This window comes from Mirounga angustirostris, unplaced genomic scaffold, assembly GCF_029215605.1.
Source record: "Mirounga angustirostris isolate CCGP_5_RB_7025 unplaced genomic scaffold, mMirAng1.0.hap1 SCAF_12, whole genome shotgun sequence".
In the NCBI taxonomy this organism is placed as follows: Eukaryota; Metazoa; Chordata; class Mammalia; order Carnivora; family Phocidae; genus Mirounga; species Mirounga angustirostris.
Window position 1 is genome coordinate 38,164,606 of NW_026991720.1, and position 24,574 is coordinate 38,189,179.

Below are 24,574 nucleotides of genomic sequence, written 5' to 3' on the forward strand. Positions count from 1 at the left end.
TTTTTCTGAAACTGTTCCAAAAAATAGAATTGGAAGGATAACTTCCAATCTCATTTTATGAGGCCAGCATTACCTTGATCCCAAAATCAGACGAAGACCCAATCAAAAAGGAGAACTACAGACCAATATCCCTGATGAACATGGATGTAGAAATTCTCACCAAAATACTAGCCAGTGGGATCCAACAGTACATTAAAAGGATTATTCATCACAACCAAGTGTGATTTATTCCTGGGCTGCAAGGTTGGTTGAACATCCACAAATTAATCAATGTGATACAATACATTAATAAAGGAAAGAACAAGAACCATATGATCCTCTCAATCCAGTGAATATTATAATAAAGCATGTTAATAGAATACAGTATAATGTAAATATAACATATATGCACTGAAAAAACAAAATTCAAGTTTGTTTTTTTAGATATAACATTATTGCAGTGTACATACTTCAGCCTTTTTTAGAGGATATTTTTTATTGAATCCTCACCTGAGCTTTCAAAAAGTCATTTTTTTGTGTGGGTACAGGGTCTTGCCTCAGTCTTGATGGCTGGGTGGTAGTTGTTGAAGGTTGGGATGGCTGTTGCAGTTACTTAAAATAAGACAACAGTGAAGGTTGTCACAACAATATACTCTTCCTTTCATGAACAATTTCTCTGTAGTATGTGATGGTATTTGATAGCATTTTCAAAGCTTGGAGTCAATCCTCTCCAACCCTGCTGCTGCTTTATGAACTAAGCTTATGTAATCTAAACCTGTTGTTGTCATTTTAACAATCTTCACAACATCTCCACCAGGGGTGGAGTCTATTTCAAGAAACTATGTTCTGTGCTCATTCATAAAATGAGAAGCAACTCCTCATCCATTAAAGTTTTATCTTGAGATGGCAGAAATGCGGTCATTTGTACAGGCTCCATTTCTAATTTGTTTTCTTGCTGTTTGCACCACATCTTTAGCGACTTCCTCCATTGAAGTCTTGAACTGCTCAAAGTCATCCATGAGGGTTAGAATCAACCTTTTCCAAATTTCTGTGAATGTTAATATTTTGACCCCTTTTCCATGAATTGTAAGTGTATTTAATGGCATCTAGAATGTTGACTCCTTTCCAGGAGCTTTTCAATTGACTTTGCTCATATCCATCAGTAATATCACTATGTGTGGCAGCAATAGCCTTAAGAAATGTATTTATTAAAGAAGCCTTGAAAGTCAAAATGAGACCTTGATGCACAGGCTGCAGAATAGATGTGTTAGCATGCAGGAAAACATTAAACTCATTGTACATCTCCATCAGAGCTCTTGGATGACCAGGTGCATTGTCAATAAGCACTAATATTTTGAAAGGACTCTCTTTTTCTAATCAGTAGGTCTCAATAGAAGGCTGACAATATTCAGTAAACCACACTGTAAATAAATATGCTGTCATTCAGGATTTGTTGTTCCATTTACAGAACTCAGGCAGAATAAATTTAGCATAATCTTTAAGGTCCCTAGGATTTTTGAAATGGTAAATGAACATTGGCTTCCATTTAAAGTCATTAGCTGCATTATCCCCTAATAAGAGAGCCTTTTCTTTGAAGCCAGACACTGACTTCTCTCTAGGCATCATCTTCCAACAGAAGACTGTTTCATCTACGTTAAAAATCTTTTCATTAGGGTAGCCACCCTCATTAGTGATCTCAGATAGATTTTCTGGATAACTTGCTGCTTTACCTTGTTCTTTTTCCTTAGGGAGATGGCTTCTTTCCTTAAACCTCATGAACCAACCTCTGCTAAATCATACTTTTCTTCTGCAGCTTCCTCGAGGAACCTTTCTACCTTTATAGAACTGAGGGAAGTTAAGGCCTTGGTCTGGCTGTGGCTTAACGGAATGCTGTGGCTGGTTTGAGCTTCTATCCAGACCACTAGAACTTTCTCCACATCAGCAGTAAGGCTGTTTCACTTTCTTATCATTTGTGTGTTCATGGGAGTAGCTTTTTAAAATTTCTTTGGACTTTTCTTTTTCATTCACAACTTGGCTTTTTGGTGCAAGAGGCTTAGCTTTTGGCCTATCTTGGCTTTTGACATGCTTCCTCACTGAGTTTAAAGATTTATAGTTTGGATTCCCAGTGAGAGACCTGTGACTCTTAATTTTACCTGAACACTTAGAGACCATTTTTGTTTTATTAATTGGCCTACTTTTGATATTGTTATGTTTCAGGGAATAGGGAGGTCTGCAGAGAGGGAAAGACATGGGAGAACAGCCAGCCCCTAGAGCAGTCACAACACACATAATGTTTATTTATTAAGTTTGCCATCTTCTACAGGCAGTTTGTAGGGCCCCAAAGCAATTACAGTAGTAACATCAAAGATCACAGATCACTGTAACAAATAGAATAAAGAAGTTTGTCACATTTTGATAATGCTTACATTATTTCATGGACCCCTATGAGCAAATGCTGTTGGAAAATGGCGCTGATTGACTTGCTCAGCACAGTGTTGCTGCCAAGCTTAATAAAACTAGGTATGCCTATACATGCTTAAGCATCTCTCTTTTTAATAACAAATGCTTTTTTTTTCTTCAACGTGTTTCTCTGTTTCCCTATTTTGAATGAGTATTGGCACATCTTAGGGAACTAGCTTCCAGCACAGTATTCCTTTTTATTCATGTCTGTCTTAGTTTGCTGGGGCTGCCATAACCAAATATCATAGACTGCATAGCTTGAGCAACACAAAATTCCTCACCGTACCAAAGACTAGAAGTCCAAGGTCAAATGTCAGCAAGTTTTGTTTCTTCTGGGGCTTCGCTCATTGGCTTGCAAATGGCCAACTTTTTGCTGTGTCCCTGCATGCACCCCTCTTGTTTCTTTGTTTGTTAATGTCCTAACAAAATTCCAGCCTGAGTGGATTAGGGCCACCTTAATGGCCTCATTTTAATTTAGAACATTTAAAGAGGTAACAATTTCCAAGTACAGTCCTATTCTGAGGTACTGGGGATTAGGGCTTAAATATATGAGTTTTGCAGAAACAATACAGCTCATAACAGTCATTTCCTTTTGATCAATCTAGGTGTTTCAAGAGGGTATGTGGGACAGCAATATGATTAAGTTGACCTGATCTTGATTTGTCCAGGACAGCTCCATTTTACTATTATCCTGACTTAATTTAAAAAGTGCCCCCTTTCATGGTCAAAGTGTCTCATTTGGAAAATAAATAATAAGATGGATCCTGATAAAAGAGGCTCAAGAGCCAGAGGGCATACACTTCAGTCTTGGTTCAAAAAAATCTCGTGCTATGCCTAGGTTTCCTCCACCATGGATATCATAATAGAACCTGCATCACAGAGTTATTGTGAGGATTAAATGCATTAGGATGCCTAAGTCATTCAGAACACTGCCCTGGGTGTGCAGTAAGCATGGAATGTAACCCTGAGTAAGCAGAAGGAGGGTTATATTTGTCGGGTGTGATGGTTAATTTTATGTGTCAGTTTAGATAGGCTCTGGTGCCCAGCCCTTTGAAGGTTTAATAGTGTTTTGGGCCGAGATTTACATTTAGATTAGAGGACTCTGAGTAAAACATTTTGTTCTCCAATAGGTGGGTGGGCTTCATCCAATCAGTTGCAGGCCTGCATAGAACAAAAGGCTACCCTACCCCAAGCAATAAACGATTTGCCAGCAGACTGCTTTTGAAATTAAACTGAAACTGTTTCCTGAGTCTTCCGCCTTCTGGTCTTCCACATTAGATAGATTTTGAACTCACCAAGCCTCCATAACTGCATGACCTAAATCCTTTAAATAAATTTATTTCTCTATATAAACACATATCCTATTGGTTCTGTTTCTCTGGAGGACCCTGCTTAATACAGTATGTGTGGAAACCAAAGCTATACCTGAGGTATAGCTTTTAATTTTTAAGTTCTTTTACTTCTGGATTATTTCTGGATTTTCTCTGTCCTGTGTTCACTATGCTCTTCACATGTCTGAATACATACTAATAAAGATCTGTGACAAGACTGCTAGAATACATAGGCACTCTGTTTATTAGTCTCTTAAAGAAATGCTTAAATTTTGCATACAATACTAATACTCTACATCTATGAGATTTTTTGTCTTTTTCAGGAAGTGTGTAGTGTACCTAATAAATGTTTGGAATGAAAGAATCCTAGGTTTTAGTAAAATGAAGGTTGATTAAACAAAATTGAATCACCAAGCAAATAAGCAAATATATTGGCAGGAGTCCTGGAAAATCAACCATATGAGAAAAGTTAAAGAACTTGGAACAGCAAATAAAGGCTTGAGGAACAACCAAGTAGCAGCTATCAAATCTAAAAAAGGGTGACTGAGAGGATGGAGACCAGCTGTCCTATAGCTCCACTGAGAGCTCCACTGAGCCCAGATAAAAACTTCACTATGACAGACCATTAGACCTAGGCTCCTCGCAGTTAACATGGTTGGAATGGTTACTTAGCCTGTTCCAGAATATATTTAAAGGATTCTTTAAAATTGGCTAAGTTTGCTTTTTCTGGGTGTGATGCTATGTGGCAAATTCAGATCCTGGACTTCCAATGAAGTTAATCAGAATCACTAAAGGGAGGGGAGTTATAAAAACCATAGGCTCCCTTTCTATGAAGTGTTTGTTAGGAAATGGTTTCTAGGAGATACTGGTGAGAATAAAAGCAAAGTGCAAAAGGGAATGTGTAATATTCTACCTTTGGTATGTGAGAAAAAAGGGAAATAAGAGTGTATATTTCGGTTTCTTTTTCCAAAAAAGAAAAATATTCTGATGAAAACAGTTAATCATTTAGAGGTGTGGTAGTGGATGGGAATGTAATTTGTGTATATTTTTTGTATTAGTTTCCCATTGCTAGTATAATAAATTGCCACAAATATAGTGGCTTTAAAACAACCTTTATTTTAGAGTAATGGAGGTCATGAGTCAAATATAGATCTCACTGGGCTAAAATCAAGGTATCAGCAAGGCTTCATTTATTCTTGAAAGCTCTAGGGGATAATCCGTGTCCTTGCTAGTTTCTAGAGGCCACCTGCATCCCTTGGCTCATGGCCCTTTTCTCATCTTCAAAATCCAGCAGTATAACATCTCTGTCTGAATCTAACCCTTCTGCCTAGCTCATCTGCATTTATGGGTTCTTAGGATTACATTTCAGTTCATGGAATGTTACAGGATAGTCTCGTTATCTTACTATCCACTGATTAATCAGCAACCTTAAGTCCATCTGTAACCTTAATCCTCTTTGCTCTGTAGCATTGTGTATTCATACCTTCTGGGGATTAGGATATGGACATGTTTGGAGTGTGTGTTAGAGGGGGCATTCTGCCTACCTTACGTTTTAAGAATAATTTTAACTTTTTAACCATGGAAATCTTTATAAATTCAAAAATAACAATCAAAAAGGATAACAAAAGCCCACTAAAACTGAATACAAATAGAAACAAACGTAACAGTACTTAATACAGCTACGCTGTGGAGGAGGAAAAGGACAAATTCCAATAAATATACCCTTAAGTGAGATGTATTTTAAGGATTAAACTAGTTGCAAAGAAACCTTGATGTTTACTCAGTAAATCTGTGGTTGGGAGCCAGAGTGCTAAGTCTAGAAGAAGAGAGAGAGAAATACGGAATGGGGGAAGGTGAGGGAAAACCCTCCTTAATGAGATGTCTGATTTCAGGCTGAACAGGTATAAAGTACAAGTAAGCCTGCAACATCGAGTTGGTACCAAAAAGTAAGGAAGTGCTCAAGGACTGATGGAGACCTGTCCAAGTTTAACCAAGAACTCATAAGAGATTGTGAAATAAAGAAGAAATATTTGATATTAAAAGAGGCATTTGGGGTTGGAAGGGGAATCACTTTAGAGAAGAATGACAGCTAGTAAATATAAAAGGAATAATAAGTTTGGAAACTCACTATTGTAATCATCAATGTAATAACTGATTCAAGGAGGATCATTGATGGATGTTAAAATCATTAGATGGTTTAGAAACCAGCTTCCTTGAGAGACAGTAAACTGATTAGATGAAATGTTGACATGGGATAGTTACATATTTCAAAATATCATCCCAGAGATTCGTTATTAATTATAAAAGGAAAATGATTTGTTTACAGAGGAGAAATCTGTTCAATATCACTTTAACCAAGTGATCAAACTTCACATCACAAGAATGGGACACACAGATATTTTGTGCCTTCTGATATGACAGAGTAGGAAGAATGCATTATCAAGTACATTGTGTTCTTGCCAAGAACATTTAACTTGAATCTTTTCAGGAGGGGAAAAATCAAGCAATTATAAATGTGGGCCATCTTATAAGGCAACAGGCCTAAACAAAAATAATGACAATTATGATGCAATTTTTGATCCTTGATTAAGAATTTAAAAAACAGCTATAAAAGACATTATTGGGACAATTGGAAAATTCTGAATATTGGCTATATATAACTTACAATGTATTTGTTTATGTAGGAAAGAGTCTTAGTTTTGAGGAGACACGTGGAAATATTAGGGGTAAATTCGGAATGTGAGCAAATTTCCAATGGTTCATTAGAAAAGTATATATATACAGAAAGGCATCCAAGGAGGAAGTAACAAAATAAAAATAACTAGTGAATTTGGATGAATAGAGCTTGCTCTTTTTTTTTCCCCACCACATTTTCAAATTTTCTGTAGGTTTGATTTTCAAAGTAATATTCTTTATTGGGCCCCTGGGCTTCTTGATAGCCTTTGGGCTTATTTTATTTGTATTCCAAGTTGTTGTGAAGTGTGTTTGTTTTTCAAAAAAAAAAAATGTGTTTCTAGTTATCTTTTTAGAGTCCCTCACTTGACATCCAATTCTTTAACTCTCTGTCCAATGTGATTTCTTGCATGCATATGCTAGTAAATAGAACTTCAATGAAAGCACTCATCTGTTAATCTCTGTGGAGCTCCAATTTATAGGAAAAACATTTGAAAATATAAAGTGGACCCATAGTATCTGGTTAAGTAACTGTATTTTGTAAGTTTTTAAATACTGTTAACATATTACCTAATAGTAACAACAATAGCATCAACCACAAAAGACACAGATTTCCAGATCCTGCCTCATTTGAAGGGTAATCTGAGAATAGGGCCTTCCTTGATCTGCATTTTAAACAGGTTTGCTGGCATTCTTCTGCTCACTGCAGCTGATGGCCCTAGGGAGCCCTAAAATGTCTTTAAGGGCTCCTTCCTTTTCAGGGCTCAGCCTTAGTGCTTCCCTCTAGTTTCCTTCTCCTAAATGGGCACATATCTGCTGAGGGGGGTTCTTCGCCACCTGTCATCTTTACACTTGATTCTTTTTCATTGCTTCCTATCCCCCATTGCTGGCTTTCCCTTAGTTTTCCACCTCCCTCTGTGATCACCAGTTCCCTGTTGCTCCATATAGTTTCCAAGGAAGGCCTTAGTCTCACATCAAACTGTTGCTGCTCATTCAGTCGGTGGGACAATACTTTCCTCATGTCTCTGACTTATCCACAAAGTAAAGTTTCTCTAAAATACTAGTAACTCCATAGGAAATTCCGAGAATGAAAACCAGACTTATGCTCCCTGGGTATTTACAAACTGAGGATGGGGGTTAAGGTTGCAGACTCTGGGGTTGGACAGCTCAGCCCTGAAGCCAGCCTCCACCAACTGGTTGCTGTAGGACTTTTGGCAAGTTCTTTAACCAACCCGACTTTAGTTTTCTCCTATGCAAATGGGGCGTAATACGTACCTCAAATGGTTGTGAGGAATTAAAGGCGTTTAGGTATATAAAGCACCTAGAAATGTGCCATATAAATGTTTACTATTTTTAATCATCATCTTTCCAAGGAATTTCAGACCTGGATCAAATTCTGTCTTTAAGATATTAATGATAATTCTGATAAAATAATTTCTTGCTTTCTGTGTGTCTCTCATGGGTTTAGGTTTCTCTAGGACTTCTACATGCCCATGCTACACACATCCTGTGGCCTCCAGAGCGCTGGCAGAAATTGGAATCTGTTCTTCCTCCAGAGCGCTTGCCTGTTCAGAGAGAAGAGGAATGATGGCATGGAGCTCCCTCAGCTGCTGGCATTGGGAGGCCCCCACCACCCATTGCAGAAGGGGTGGAGAGGAGGAGCCTTCAGAAGGGCAAAGCTTGTTTCAAATGAAATGATCCACATTATTAAAGAGTTTTAAAATATTACATAGTATTAAATAGCAACTGATTTTGTGTTTAATTGTAATACCCTATTGTTTAATGCCAAAAAATTGCAGACCTTTGGGAATATGAAAATTAATGTTTGATGAAAATAATTTAGTAATGTCATTTACTCTTAAGTGAGAACATGAAAAAACATAGTGATGGGAATTATACTGCAATTGACAGTATATACAATGCAGTGACTCCTGGTTAAGAAGAACAGTACACTGTGATGTAAAAATAAAACAGTGATTTCCTCAGGTACTGTTTTGGGTATTTATCCTTTAACCTGTACCTCCATTAATAAGGAATATTTTATCTTTTTTTTTTAAGCAAGGAATTAAAGGAGAACCAATTCCATTAATACTTCCATACAATTAAACCTTTCTTATTAGCCCTTTTAAATCAAAACTTCTGAGCTATCTCTTGCCTGCCTGTTCACATTGATGAATAAAACTATCAGTATTCAGTCACTATTTGGTAAAATGTTCCGAGTGAAATGAAAAAAAGTCAGTCCTCGTTGACCAAGTTTGATTTCCGCCCCCCAAGGATTTTCAGTGTTTACATCTGTAAATACTGAAATCACCAATTGGAAAGTGGGGTAATCACATAATAGATCCTGTAACTGCAGAGGAAAGGAGGTAAATTCCTTCATACAAGTCTATATTTATTCTTGCAAATGTGGATGCAAACTTCCTTAGTGGCCAGGAATGCAAAGAGTAAAAAAAAACCATATGTATATTAACAGCAGCTGTTACTAATAATTAATTAGCATTATAGTAGCTCATTCAACAAATATCAGTGAGTACTTATGTACTAAGGTTATGTATAATCAAAAGTATTGTTTTTAAAAGTAGATTGGCTTAAAATCTTGTTGAACCCTTATCAATTCCATTTCTCTCTATTCCCCAACTTGTATTTTATGCTCTGGCCTTTAACTTCAGTTTACTGAATACTCATTACTATTTTAAGGTTTGTAACTTCTTTTGTCTCTAGGCAAACTGCATCCGCTGGGATTATATGTAAAATACTGAGAGAGAGTGCTTAAGGGCACTGACCCTTTAGTTGCTAGAAAACAGTAAATTCTGGGGCCCACAGAAGAGGGGTTTGGAGGTGATACTGAGGGCAGGCAGGGTAGAGCAAATAGAGCAGTTCTGGGAATAACTGCTATTTACCACCTGGTGAAGAATTTGATATTTTAACAGTTCAGCAAACGGGTTATCCTCCTTGCCACCTCACTCACTACCTGTATGATTCCTATTAATTCAAAATTGTAAATCTTCAGAAGATAAAAGCTCTTTGATTTCATATTCTCTAGCCATCTAACACATCACCAGCAGAGTTAATACTTGTCAAACAACTCAGCTTATAAATTACGTCCTCAAAAATGCAACTCTAGGCCAACTTAATCACTGTGTTGTCCAGTATATACAGTATATACTTTCCTAAGTGCATCAATCACCTATTATTAACCAATGGGGAAAGAACTCTTCCCCAGCTACCATCCCCAGGACACAGCAAGAGGCAACAGACCCAAGAGCCCGTCTTTCTGTGAAAAAGGCCTGTTAGCTTATCTTCAGATTAAACACACATCTCAGGGCTGACTGATCCTTTTCAGAGACCTCAGAAGGCAGGCATTATCTTTGTACTTTTGGCCGTGTTCCAAAGTACCAGAAGCCTATATATGCATGTCTGGTGCCTTGTTGTTTTGGGTTTTTTTTGTGGCTGCTGCCCAGGAGACACTTCTTGATCACCCAGCTGTGGTAACAATCTGAAAGAGAGTTCTTGTCTGGCTACACCCCCAGGACACAACACAGGTAGCAGACTGAAACACACCACATTCTTTTGTTAAAGAGGCCTATTTGCTTGTCCTGGAGCTTTGGCCAGAGGGGCACACATAGGGTCTGGTACAGAGCTAGGGGCCTAAAGAGGTAGGAATGCCAAGGATAGAGGTCAGTGCACACCATCTTTGCACTCTCCCTCTGCCTCACTCCAGGGTTCCAGCAACTCTCAGAAAGGAAATTATATGCTTGTCTGCTGCTCCATTTTTTTTTATGACTGACACCCAGGGGACACTTCTACATTGTCTGGCTGTTGTGGCCAGCAAGATTATACTTGTGGTCCCACAGAACTGTACACATTTGCATACTTCAAAAGCTGCTGCCTAAGGGTTTGGCTTCCAAAGAGCCTGAGTCTAGGTGCTAAGATTCCCCCAACCCCACCCCAGGAGCCATGACAGGTCTTGGCATACCTTCAAATACAGGGAACCACCAGAAATAAAATAGGTTGCTTAGACAATCACAAAGGTTTGAGAGACAACCAAGAGCTAGAGAAGGGTAGGAGGGTAAGGTTCATCTCCTAAACAGGTCTCTCCTTCAAGACTGGGAGGGATGGCAGCTAATGCATAGAGACCAACAGAGTCATGAATATGAAGAAACAGGAATATGTCCCAAATGAAAAAACAAGATAAAAACCTCATAAAAAGTCCTTGATGAAAGAGATATGATTTAACTGTTAAAAATTCAAAATAACAGTCATAAAGATGCTCACTGAACTCAGGAGAATGCATGAACAACTAAGGATTCAACAAAGAAAAAATATAATGACAGAAGTCACAGAGCTTAAGAATCCAATAAGTGAGCTGAAAAACTTGAGGGTTTCAACAGCTAACTAGGTAAAGCAGAAGAAACAATGAAATCAAAGCCAAGGTCATGGAACTCATCCAATCAGAACAGGAAAAAGAACAAAGAATTAAAAAAAAAAAAAAAGGAAAACTTGTTTAAGGGACTTATGGGACAACATCTGATGGACTGATATTCATGTTATAGGGGTCCCAGAAGGAGAAGAGAGAGATGGGCAGAAAACTTATTTGAAGAATCAGTGACTGAAAATTTCCTAACATGTGGAAAAAAACAGAATTCCAGATCCAGGAATCTCAGAGTTCCAAAGAAGATGAATCCAAAGAGACCCTCACCAAGACACATAAAATGTCAAAGTTAAAGATGAAAAGAAAATCTTACAGGCAGCAAGAAAAAGCAACTTATTGCATACAAGTAACTCCATAAGACCATCAGATTTTTCAGCAGAAACTTTGAATATATCATCTCATTCCCTCTGGCCTGCAAAGTGTTGAAAAAAAAAAAATCCTTCAATCAAGAATCCTCTACTTGGCAAAGTTGTCATACAGAATTGAAGGGGAGAGAGTTTTCCAGTCAAGCAGCAGCTAAAGGAGTTCATCAAGACTAAACCAGACTTACAAAAAGTGTTAAAGGGACTTATTCAAGCTGAAATAAAAGGGCACCCATTAGTAATGGGAAAATGTGAAAGTACAAATCCCATGGGTAAAGGTAAATATACAGTGAAATCCAGGAATGCCTGCCTGGCTCAGTAGGAAGAATATGCAACTCAATCTCGGAGTCATGAATTTGAGCCCCATGTTTGGTGTAGAGATTACTTAAAAACATAAGATAAAATCCAGAATAATAATAGAAAAAGTGGTAGATTAATCACTTATAAAGCTAGTATGAGGGTTACAAGACAATATGGTAGCTATAGTTACTTTTATTATTAATCAGTTAAGGAATACAAAAGATAAAAATGTAAAATGATGTAAAATATGACATTAAAACCATAGAAACTGGGGAGGGAAAAGTAAAAATGTAGGGCATTAGAATGTGTTTAAACTTAAGTTGTTATCAACTTAAAACAGACTTATAAGTTGTTATATATAAGCCTCATGGTAACCACAAAGCAAAAACCTATGTAGATACACCAAAGATAAAGAGAAAAGAAACAAAGTGTACCACTAAAGAAAATCATAAAATCACAAAGGAAGGGAACAAGAGAAGAAAGGAACAAAGGAATTACAAAACATACAGAAAATAAAATGTCAGTAAGGACATTGCCTACCAGTACTTTAAATGTAAATGGATTAAATTCTCCATCAAAAGACAGAGTAGCTTAATGGATTTTTTAAAATATTTTAAAGAAAGAAAGGGAGCGAGAAAGAGTCGGGGGGGAGGGGCAAAAGGAGAGGGGAGAGAGAGTCCAAGCAGAGTCTGCACTGAGCATGGAGCCAATGCAGGGCTTTAGCTCACGACCCCAAGATCATGACCTGAGCCAAAACCAAGAGTCCGATATCAACTGACTGTGCCACCCAGGCACCCCTGGATTTTTTTTAAAAGACCCATTTATAGGCTGCTTAGAAGAGACTCACTTCAGTTTTTTTTTTTAAAGATTTTATTTATTTGACAGAGAGGGAACACAAGCAGGGGGAGAGGGAGTGGGAGAAGCACACCTCCCGACGAGCAGGGAGCCCATTGCAGGGCTCGATCCCAGGACCCTGGGATCATGACCTGAGCCGAAGGCAGGCAATTAATGACTGAGCCACGCAGGTGCCCCTCACTTCAGATTTAAGGACACACACCCACCCACACAAAGTCAAGGGATGGAAAAATGTATTTCATGCATATGGAAATCAAGAGAAAGCCAGGGTTCCTATACATACTTTATACACAAACACACACACATACTTAATAAGAGGCAAAGAAGGGCACTGCATAATAAATCAGAAATGAAAAGGCAGACCTACTCATAGTAGACTATTAGGAACAATTATATGTCAATAATTGGACAACCTAAAAGAAATTGATATATTCCTAACAACATACAGCCTACCAAGACTGAATTATGAGTAGAAAATCTAAACACATCAATTACTAGCAAGGAGATGGAATCAATAATCAAAAATTCTCAACAAATAAAAGTCAGGACCAGAAACCTTCACTAGTGAATTCTAATAAACATTTAAAGAATAATTACTGCCAGTCCTTCTCAAACTTTTCTAAAAAATAGGAGGGAGAACTTCCAAACTCATTTTAAAATACCAGTATTACCCTGACACTGAAACCATACAAGGATGCCACAAGAAAAGAAAATTACAGGTCAATATCCCTGATAAACATAGGTGTAAAAGTCCTCAAAAAATATTATCAAACTGAATTCAACAATACATTAACAGGATCATACATTATGATCAAGTAGGGTTGCAAAATTGGTTTAACATTTGCCAATCTAATAATATGACATTAACCAAATGAAGGATTAAACTCATATGATCATTTCAACAGGTACAGAAAAAATACTGGATAAAATTCAACACCCATTTATAACAAAAACTCTCAATAAAGTGGACATAAAGGAAACATGTATCAGCATAATAAAGGCCATATATGAAGAGCCCACAGGTAACATCATACTCAGTGGTGAAAAGCTAAAAGCTTTTCATCTAAGATCAGGAACAAGACAAGGATGGCCACCCTTGCTCCATTTTTTTCAATATAGTATTAGAAGTTTTAGCCAGAGCAATTAGTCAAGAAAAATAAATACAAGGCATCTAAATCAGAATGGAAGAAACTGTCACTATTTATAGATTGTTATTATATATATAGAAAACCCTAAGAACTGCACCAAAAAGCTGTTAGAATTAATCTACAAATCCAGTAAAGTTGCAGGATACAAAAATCAATATACAAAAATCCATTGTGTTTCCATACACTAATAATGAACTATCAGATAAATTTGTTTAATCCCATTTACAATTGTATCAAAAAAGGATAAAATACCTAGGAATAAATTTACCCAAAATGATGAAAGCTCTGTACACTAAAAACTGTAAGACACTGAGAGAAAAAGAAAACAGAAATGGAAAGATATTCCATGCTCATAGATTGGAAGTATTAATATTATTAAAATATTCATGCGGGCGCCTGGGTGGCTCAGTTGGTTAAGCGACTGCCTTCGGCTCGGGTCATGATCCTGGAGTCCCGGGATCGAGTCCCGCATTGGGCTCCCTGCTCGGCAGGGGGTCTGCTTCTCCCTCTGCCCTCTTCCCTCTCGTGCTCTCTGTCTCTCATTCTCTCTCTCTCAAATAAATAAATAAAATCTTTAAAAAAAATAAAATAAAATATTCATGCTACACAAAGCAATCTATAGACTCAATACAGTTCCTATCAAAATTCCAATGGCACTTTTCACAGAAATAGAACAAATAATCCTAAAATTTATATGGAACCACAAAATACACCCCCCCCCCCCAGCCCCAGCCAAAAGCAATCTTTAGAAAGGAGAACAAAGCTGGGGGTATCATGCTCCCTGGTTCAAACTATACTACAGAGCTATAGTAATCAAACCACTATAGTATTGGCACAAAAACAGACACATAGATCAATGAAACAGAACAGAGAGCCCAGAACTAAACATCACATAGATAGTCAATTACTTTCTAACAAAGGATCCAATAATATAAAGCATGGAAAGGACAGTCTCTTCAAGAAATGCTGTTGGGAAAACTGGATAGCCATATGCAAGAAAAGTAAGCTGGACCACTATCTTATACCATGCACAAAAATTAACTCAAAATAGATTACAGACTTGAACATAAGAGCTACAATTGTAAAACTAGAAGAAAACATAGGCAATAGGCTCCTGATGTCAGTACTGGTGATGATATTTTGGATTTGGCACCAAATGAAAAGGCAGTAAAAGCAAAAATAGACAAGTGGGACCACAGCAAAGAAAAAACCATGAACAATGTAAAAAGGCAATCTGTTGAATGAGAGAATACATTTGAAAACCATATATATATGATAAGGGGTTAATATCCAAAATATATAAGGAATTCATATACCTTAATAGCAAAACAAAGCAAAATCTAAAAAATTAAAAATGGGCAGAAGATCTGAACAGACATTTTTCTAAAGACATACAGATGGCAAACAGACACATGGAAAGATGCTCAATATCACTAATTATCAGGAAAATGCAAATCAAAGCCACAATGAGATGTCACCTCATAGCTGTTAGGATGCCTAGAATCAAAAAGACAAGAAATAAGAAGTGTTGATGGGGATGTAAAGAAACCCTGTGCACTAATGGTAGGAATGTAAGCTGGTGCAGCCACTATGGAAAACGGTACGGAGGTTCCTCCAAAAATTAAAAATAGAACTATCACATGATCTAGAAATTCCACTTCTGGGAATGGGTAAAGAAAATACGTTGTATGTATCCAATGGAATATTATTCAGCCATAAAAAGAAGGAAATATCACTGTTTTTGACAACATGGATGGGCCTTGACTGTACTATACGAAGTGAAATATGTCAGAGAGTAACAAATACTATATCTCTCTTATATGTGGAATCTGAAAACAAAACAAAAACAAAATTAGCCCACAGATACAGAGAAAAGATTGGTGTGTTGGCAGGGCATGGGGATGGGCAAAATGGGTAAAGGGAGGTCCAAAGTACAAATTTCAAGTTAAAAAATAAATAGGTCATAGGGATGTAATGTATAGCATGGTGACTACAGTTAGTACACTGTATGGCATGTTTAAAAATTGCTTCAGAGAACAGATCTTAAAAGTTCTTGTCACAGGAAAAATTTTTTTTTAACTATGTGGAAATGGACATTATTGTAGTGACCATTTCATAATGTATATAAATACTGAATTATGTTGTCCATCGGAAACTAATACATTGTTACATGTCAATTATACCTCAAATAATAATTAAAAAAAAACAATTTGGAGACATCAGGGTCGCCAGTTTGGGTCTTCATTCCTTGGTATCCTATAATTCTCTCCTCTCCCACTAACTCCAAGAGGTAGAAGTGAGCCAAACTACAGATTTTCCAGCAAGAGCCACCCTCCCACACTACCCATTATCTTCCTTAAAGCTTTAAGAATTAACCTCTGTTAAAAATGTGTATTTTAAAAGTCAGAAATCTCTTCAGAAACTCTCACAAGTGCCTTTTGATAAACAAAATCCTCACTCTCTCCTTCAATGGTATGGCAGAGACTAAACAGTTCATCAAAATCATCTTCCTCTTTTTCCTAAACATTACTGAGTTATGTTTTGTAGGTTATGACCATGTACCTGAGTTCTTGCCAACTCAGATTATGATTAAAAGTGACTGTAATGTACCTGGGACATAAAACTTCTTGCAAGCTCCTCCAGGCTTTTCTCATTTCTTCCAGTGGGATATCCATGATTATAAGACCCTAATGGTAACAGAAACACGGAAAAATGTATGGGTCTCTGAATGATCATCTGAAATAGAACAAACCCAATTTGAACTTCCTCCCAGTACCAGTGAGTGAGCAAGAAACAAATTTCTATTGTGTAAAATCACTGAAATGGTGAAATCTGTTCGCACAACCAAGTCTACCCTAATTAATGTAGGTTATTTAACAAAGGTTTCTGTAGAAAAAAATTCTTAGTGTAGCTTTAAAAAGAATTGTCTTTGGGTCAGCTTTGCTTTGGGCCAAGACTATCATGTCCATCCTTAAGAGGTTAAGGTTTCCATTTGCCAAATTTGATAACAAACCTTATATACATTTTCAGTCTGAAAATCAGCTCATTACTCAATTTTTGATCTTCAAATATGCAAGACACCATCCTGAACCATTTTGATATACACACAACTGGACAGATAATAGAATGTGAACTTTCACTTGGCAGGACAAAATGGAAAGGGTATCAAATTCACTGGGGAAATATATACCAAATTCAGGAGAAATAGTGTCTATGTTGAATAGTTTACATGATCACAGAGATTTAACTTGTTTTCCACATTAATTTGACCTCATATTTATGTTGAAGTTATAGAAATTATAGAAATTTTATTAGATTTATACACCTTTAATCACAAGATTAGCAAATCTTTATTCAGTCCTATTAGAGCACAAGAAAGTAGGATCCAATCCCCAGATGTAAAGATTCCAGATTTACCCATTACAGAGCTGGAAGTACACGCAAAGAACCTAAGGACCCTAACCAGAGAGTTCATCTCCAGACACAGCATCCAAAGGGTGAAAATAAGTAAGGTCCCTCTGACATTCTCTAACACAAGTCACCAGTTCCACTCTTCATTCTTCTCACAAAACTTATATCCTGAATTTTTGACGATTCTCCAAGATCGCAGAATAAAATGGGAGTACTAAGTGTACCTATTTTCCCTTCAGATCATCCCAACCCCACTCCTCCTTTCTGCAAAAACGAAATTATTCTCACCAATTTTCCCATATTGCTGCACTTTCTGCCTTCTTTACCCAGAGCATTACTCTTTCTGGACAGACGTCATAGATAAAAATGCTGTCCAGACTCCAAACCACAGCATATCTCTATTCCCTTCCCACTATATTTATCCAATTCACCTTCTTAAGAGATGAGTTCATACCTTCTTTCACAAACATTTTACACCTCTCTTAATGCTCACCCTCAACTAATGACTTTGCTTTCAATCTAATGAGAATATATAAAGAATAAGAAGAATCCATGTACTCTGCTTCCTTCCTGTTCTTATGGATAAACTAATTAGAATGCACTTTTCCATTTTAGAAAATTAAATTCATGGCTGGGAAGATAGATAAATTTGAACATACATCCAGACTGCAGTACAAATTACTTGAAAAAAATGTATATATAAGAATTATCTTATGTCCAACGTGTCCTAGATCCAAGCTCTCTAACCTAGTCAAGGAAATTCCTCCAGTAACTGGCTTTTTTCCCTTATATCATCAATTTTCCTTTTCTCCTAATCATTCCCATCAGCATATAAATATGGTTTCTCCCACCTAGCAGCTCTTTCTCTTGACACATGCCCCCTTGTAGTCTAGTCACTGTTCTAGATCTCTTCTCCCTTTATAAAATATCTCCTCAAAAGAGTTGCTCACACACCTGGTCTCTAGTATCTTCCCTACTATTTCCTTTGAAACCAAAGCCATTCCAGTTTTGACTTCCACCACTCAACTATAATCTTTCACGTCAAGGTCACTGAAAACTCCAGTATGCCAAAGTCAATTCTCAGCTCACATTTTACTTGACCTTTCAACAATTTGATACTGCTTTTTGTTCTCTCCCCTTATATATTTTATTCACTTGCATCCTGGGAAGTATTTCTTGGTGTCCCTATACTTCACTAAAAATGGCTACCCAGTAGCCTTGGTAAGTTCCTTCTCATCTTCTCACTATTAGCATCCTCTAGGGATCTTTCAACCTCTTTTTTTTATGTACAGTCATCCCATTAGTAATCTCTGAGCCTGGGGGAGAGGAGGGTTTCTGCTCAGGATGCTTTAACCCTGGAGCCATCTGAGAATTACAACTAGAAAAATAATTCATTGTGAAATATTTTCTTCCATTCCACTAGCTGCTTTTTAATTTTCTTGATTTTTTCCTTTGCTATGCAGAAACTTTTTAGCTTGATGGTGGTAATTATTTCACAATGTCTATGTATATCAAATCATCACACTGTACACCTTATATATTTTTATTTGCCAATCATACCTCAATAAAGCGGAAAAAAGATAAAAGAATGGACAGTAAAAAATGGCTTTCACTTTTCAAAACTAGATATGAGTATTAAAATCACCTGGAAAATATTCTCAAACCTATTTCCAGAGACAAGATCATTCCAAAACACTCTTTGAGTGAAGAAATTTGAAATTCCCATAATATTTTTAAATTAAATGTAAAGAACCAAGCCCTTTTTTAGTAGAGTATCTTACATGTGCAATAGAGAAATGAGTCTAATTCTGTGCTAACCCCCACCAATCATCAACATAATGACAATGGTGAGAGGTGTATTGTGGCTACGTAGGAAGATGTGATTATTCTTAGGAAATACATGTGGAGGTATTTAGGGCTAACTACTATTAGGGTTATTGCTAGGTATTCTATAAAAGTGTTTAAATTGTTGAATGTAAGGGAGGGGCATATAGGTGCTCGTCCCATCATTCTTTCAATTTTTCTATAGGTTTGAAAGTTTTCAATATTTTAAAAATGGGAGTGGGGAGGAGGATATAAGAAATAAGGATAAAGCAAGATCTTTCTGCTTTACTGCTCTCCCTCCACACCTTCCTGGAAAAAGTATAAATAACACCACGACAATAATATTGCAATCTGTTTCAGTACAGTCTCCATGCTGCTCTTTCGGGGATTAGTTTATATTTTGGTTTTTTCTTTTCCTTCTATAACAAGTAAGTCTTCCTAATTACTTTCATATATCATCTGCAAGAAAAACCAAGATAGAAAACTGGGAAAGGGGAATCCATCATGAAAAAAACCATTCTTTAGAACAGCTTCCAGGAGTGCTTACTATTCATGATTCTATTTTCTATCTATGTTTTACTCTCCCCTCTTGCCTGGCTTCCATTCATTTGTTCTGTGCGTGGTTTGGGACAGGTGGAATGGAGAACAGTGGAATTCACGTGTAGAGAATTGAACAGTGAGTGGAAGCAGGGAAGGAGGGGGAAAAGGATGAGAAAAGACTAACAGAGTAACAAGTACAGTCAGAGGGAAAGTGAATGATTTTCAGATTTTGTAGGACTATTAAGAAGTCTTCCTTTCTGAGATGAGATATAGTCCCCTCAGTCATAAGAGTTCTTTCTGTCCTAAATTGTTTTTGTGTTTCTGAGGGGAAAGGGTATAAATGGTTGTGATTAGAAAGAGGAATTGAAACATCTTGAAAGTGAGGTAGATTTGAGGTTGGCAGGGGAAAAAAGGCAATAACCATAATGGAAAGAAAGTTGGTGGGGGCATTTTAAACAGTGACTAGTGTGAACTCAAACCAGCCTAATTCCCCATCCCTGGGTTAAACAATACTGAGGCTGAGCAAAAATTAACATAGTTGCAGTAACTGTTCTGGAAATTAAGATGGTGAACCGACCAGACAGCTTACTCATCAAGACTAATTCAAGACTGTCACTTTGCTTTGTCCACTAATCCAACACTATTATGTCATATTATGTCATCTTGTCTAGTCCTAAGAAGTTCCCCCTTCTTGTCAGATCCATCTTAAAGTGATATATCCCAGGTCCCAAATCCTTTTCTTTTTTTTTAAGAGTTTGTTTGTTTGTTTGTTTATTTATTTATTTATTGAGACAGAGAGAGTGAGAGAGAGAGCACAAGACCGGGTAGGGTCAGAGGGAGAAGCAAACTCCCTGCTGAGCAGGGAGGTCGATATGGGACTCCATCCCGGGATTCCGGGATCATGACCTGAGCTGAAAGCAGTCACTTAACAAACTGAGCCACCCAGGTGCCCCCAAATACTTTTAAATACCCTCTTGTAATGTCTCCATTTTGAAATATCATTAATAAACTTTTGGGCAAGTTCTGTTCTCCCTTACTGCAGTACATCTACAGGTGTGGCTTTGTTTAATCAAGTTTTTCTGGTGGTCTTTTGAGAAGTTGGCAGTCAACACATAGAAGAGGGATGTTATACAACTAGAGAAGGCCTGACAATCGAGAAAGAAAAGGCATTTAGGTAGTCGTGAGAAAGAAAAAATATATGAGGATATTATAGGTAAGAGAATTGGGAGTTTCTAAAAATATATATAATCCTAATAGTGAAAATTTTGAGATACTTTGAGCAGAGAATTTCAGGAGATAAAATGTTTGAATTCCTTTCTTGCTACAGAATTTTGAGAAAATAATTTTTTAAGACTCTTTATTAAAATTCCATCAAAAAATACCTTGAGAGCAGACTGTTGGCCTAAATCCTCTTACTTCCTTGTGAGGCCTATCCCTTCTGGAATCTAACACCTTTCTGAAAAGCAAAGCATTATTTTTGCAGAATTCTCCATGGTCTTTCCCATGCCATTCCTATTCTGCCAGCATGCAGGGGTATTATGAGTAGAGCAATTTCTCCATTAACTTAGCACTGAAATCTCCAAGATCATTGTCTTTATATAAGGTACAAGTCAAGACCCCAAAACACTAAATGGCTCACAGCTGTTTTATATTAATAGAAGGCACATCCTAATGCACATCTCATAGTCTAAATCTTTATTTGCCAAGAACTGGAATACTGAATACATAGAAAATAAAAACTATTACTTTTTTCTCTAAAAAATATAATTCATAGGCCAAATGCTAATTCCCTACCAGAATGTCCAAGCAATATTTTTAAAAGTTACTCACACCACAGGTTACAAAGAAAACATGGACAAGTTCCCCAAACAGAAATTATGATAATCACATTTTCTGATAAGAATTTAATAAAGCAATTATCAGAATTACATATATGCATGCTCACACACATACACATACTGAGCAAATTGGGAACCTAAAAAAATCTAACCTTAAAAAAAAAAAAATCCCTAAACTTAGAGGTGAAGAAATATATAAATAGACAATTTAGAATATAACTGAAATAAAACGGTATACATAAAAATTAAAAAATGCAACCAGAGTGTGCTGAGAGGAAATTTTTTTTTTTTATTTTAAGGACAGGGAGATGTAGCGAGAGGAAAATTTTTATAACTCTTTTTATAATATTTAAAAAGAAAATGTATAGAGGAAATTTATTAAGTGTTTCACTCAAAACCAGAAATAAAATAAAGGCATAAACTTAAATTAATGTACAAAATTTTAAAAGCAATACTATGGATGAATAAATTCATACACTAGTTCTTTGAAGAGAGTGACATAAGACAGACCTCTGACAAACATGATCATAGCCACGACTGGGAATCCCTAGGCAATGGTCCCAGTTCAGAGCGCTGAAGTAACTCAACATACGGGAAGGGGGGGAGAAAAATGTCAAGAAAGTTTTCTTTCAAGCCTTCCCTAAAGGAGAGGCTTTCATGTAACCTTTATTCTCTCTGTGTAGCTTCCCAAGTTTCCCAATACTGAGGGAAAAAAATGAGGAAAGAAGGTGTAGTCTTCTAATCCAATTTGGTTTAATGACAAATTTGCCTTTGTGTTTTTAAGCAGCAAGTTACTTTCATCTTTTATCTCATTTGGAAGGGTTTCTATTTCTGACTATTGAACTGTACTCTGGGGTAGAACCTAGCAACACCTCAGAGAAATGAAGAAAGTTTTCTCACTGGATTTAAAAATTCCTTCTAAATAACATCAGGATTATACATGACTATTAAGAGTATACTTCATACTGAGAGAAAACATAATGTGAAGAGGCTATAACTATGGGGGTGGGGGTAGGGGTATGGGAAGAATGAGTGAAAGGGAGTGGGAGAGACACACTTCCAGTTATGGAATGAATAAGTCACAGGGTTGGAAGGTAAAGCATATGAAGTATAGTCAATGATACTGTAATAGCACTGCATGGTGACAGATGGTAGCCACACTTGTGATGAGCACAGCATAACATAATAGACTTGTTGAATCACTAGGTTTTACACCAGAAACTAATGTAACATTGTGTGTCAACTACACTTCACAATAAAAGTTGCTTGTTTATCTCCCAATAATATGTAAGAATAAGTATTACAGAGGTGTGTCAGGTCGTTAATGAAACCATTTTTTCCTGGATTTTATAATTTTGTGGTATTTGTTAAAATTTTTTTTTAATTTGCTATATTTCCTTTCCTCATTCTAAGAATTTTTATCATTGTACCTAATTTTGTTTCTATAATTTTGTGTTCTTTTTCTTAGAGCCCTCAAATATATACAAACTTCAAATCAAAACCCGTGTGTATGCATGTTTGTGTGTGTGTGTGGGGGGGTGCGCGTGCATGCGCACCCACACACATAAGAGAGAATAAGTATGAAAGAATACATATCAAATGTTTATCAGTGATCACCTTTTCAAGAATTGTGGGGGACTAAGTTTTTACGGTATGTGATAGAAGGATTTCACCTTCTAGTTCATATAATTCTTTTAATATTAAAATAAAAAATCATTTATTCCTGATTATATTTTAAGTTTTAGTGCATTAAATATAACATATTGTATTTCTATGACTGGTTTTTCTGTTTCCTATTCTGTACCAAGTATGACATTTTTCTTTTTTCTTTTCTTTTTTTTTTTAAGATTTATTTATTTGAGAGAGAGAGAATGAGAGACAGAGAGCATGAGAGGGAAGAGGGCAGAGGGAGAAGCAGACCCCCTGCTGAGCAGGGAGCCCGATGCGGGACTCGATCCCGGGGACTCCAGGATCATGACCTGAGCCGAAGGCAGTCGCTTAACCAACTGAGCCACCCAGGTGCCCCCCAAGTATGACATTTTTCCTTTTTACTTGGTTATAAACAGAATCTTCACATTAGGTAAATAAGTATATATGCTATTTACCATCTTTTTCTTTCTCTCTCACTACTGTGTTTTATAGTTCCAAGAGATTGTTTTATTATTTTTAAATCTTATTTAGTACTTTTATTTCATCTAGTAAGAGGTTGACTTGGAATTTAGAATAATAAATAGAAAAGAAGCGTAGCTTTATAACATATTGGTGAGATAAAAATAAGATGCCAAGCCCAGAGAGTTGCAGAGAAGAACTGGTATACCTTGCATCCAAACAGTGTAAAGACACTCTGGCCACAGTTGATCCTTTTCCCTGCTGTCCTTGGGTGAAGCCACTTTAGGGGTACTAGTTTATTTTAAAGAGATCTCTCAGTAACTATTAAGTAATACATGTTGGATCTATATAAAGAAATTTTCTCTGTCACATCCTACAACCAAACACCCATACCCTATAAGGAAATGCTAGGAATTCTGCCCAAGTTTGTCTTAAACTGAAATTCTGATTATACAAACCTTGCCTGATTCGATCATGGCACTGAAAGTTCAGAGTCACCATGTGCTTTCCGAACACTTTAGCGCTTGGGAAACATTTCTTCCCTTGGGAAGGCTGAGAACCTTTGAATGGTTCTGAGCCTATTTCAATCTAAGTTAGACTGAGGATCTCAGGATTTTGGGGTGAATCTGTACAAATTACAGGTATCCAGATACCAGTTTAAAAAATTCTGAATAGATTAAGGTCCTGAAACTATCACCAAAACACAAGGAAATTGTGCCAAGTGGAAAGTTGGAATGATGTGAAGTCCCTCTTATACCTCTCTACTTTTGGGGTATGAGCCTTCAGAAAGAGAATCATTTATGCAAAATCTTGCTAATTATTAAAATAAGGTGATAGGTTTATGGAGATTCATTGTAATATTCTCTTCACTTCTGTGCATGTTTGAGATTCTGTCATAATAAATTTATGTGTAGGCAAGTCTCAGGACAAAAAGGTTCTGGAGCATCAGTAAGTTAACAGTAGTGGGGAGTGTTGAGTGAGTGGCACACTGTCTTTGCAAGGAAAATGAAAACAGTGTGTGCTCTCAAACTGGAAGGAGTTCTGCGGAGATGGGACGATGATGCTCCTTTTTTTCTTATGGCTCCCCTCAGAGTGACAGCAATGGAAAGCCCCGCCCTGCTGGCTCCATAGAACTGGCAAGGAGCAGTTGAAAAACATTATTCATTTTATCTCTGTATCATGAAGTTCCAGGTCATGGATTCCAATAAGTATAGACTACAGGTTAGGCTACTTTATTTTTGTTTTATTTTATTTATTTATTTTTTAAGATTTTTTATTTTTTATTTATTTATCTGAGAGAGAGAATGGGAGA

The 24,574-nt window shown here is 36.8% G+C and overlaps 1 protein-coding gene across 6 annotated transcripts in view; it reads left to right on the forward strand.

Moving 5' to 3' along the window:
* Positions 1–22,801, forward strand: part of IMMP2L (inner mitochondrial membrane peptidase subunit 2) — an 889,807-nt gene extending 867,006 nt beyond the window's left edge. For 5 of the 6 annotated variants that reach the window (XM_045864397.3, XM_045864399.3, XM_054505219.2 and 2 more), the window contains one exon: positions 7,912–22,801. In XM_045864397.3, the coding sequence (XP_045720353.1) occupies positions 7,912–8,141 (230 nt within the window). In that variant the 3' untranslated portion in view covers positions 8,142–22,801. The remainder of the gene's footprint in view (positions 1–7,911) is intronic. The other variant, XM_045864400.3, reaches the window with a different exon arrangement.
* The last annotated feature ends 1,773 nt before the right edge of the window (positions 22,802–24,574 follow it).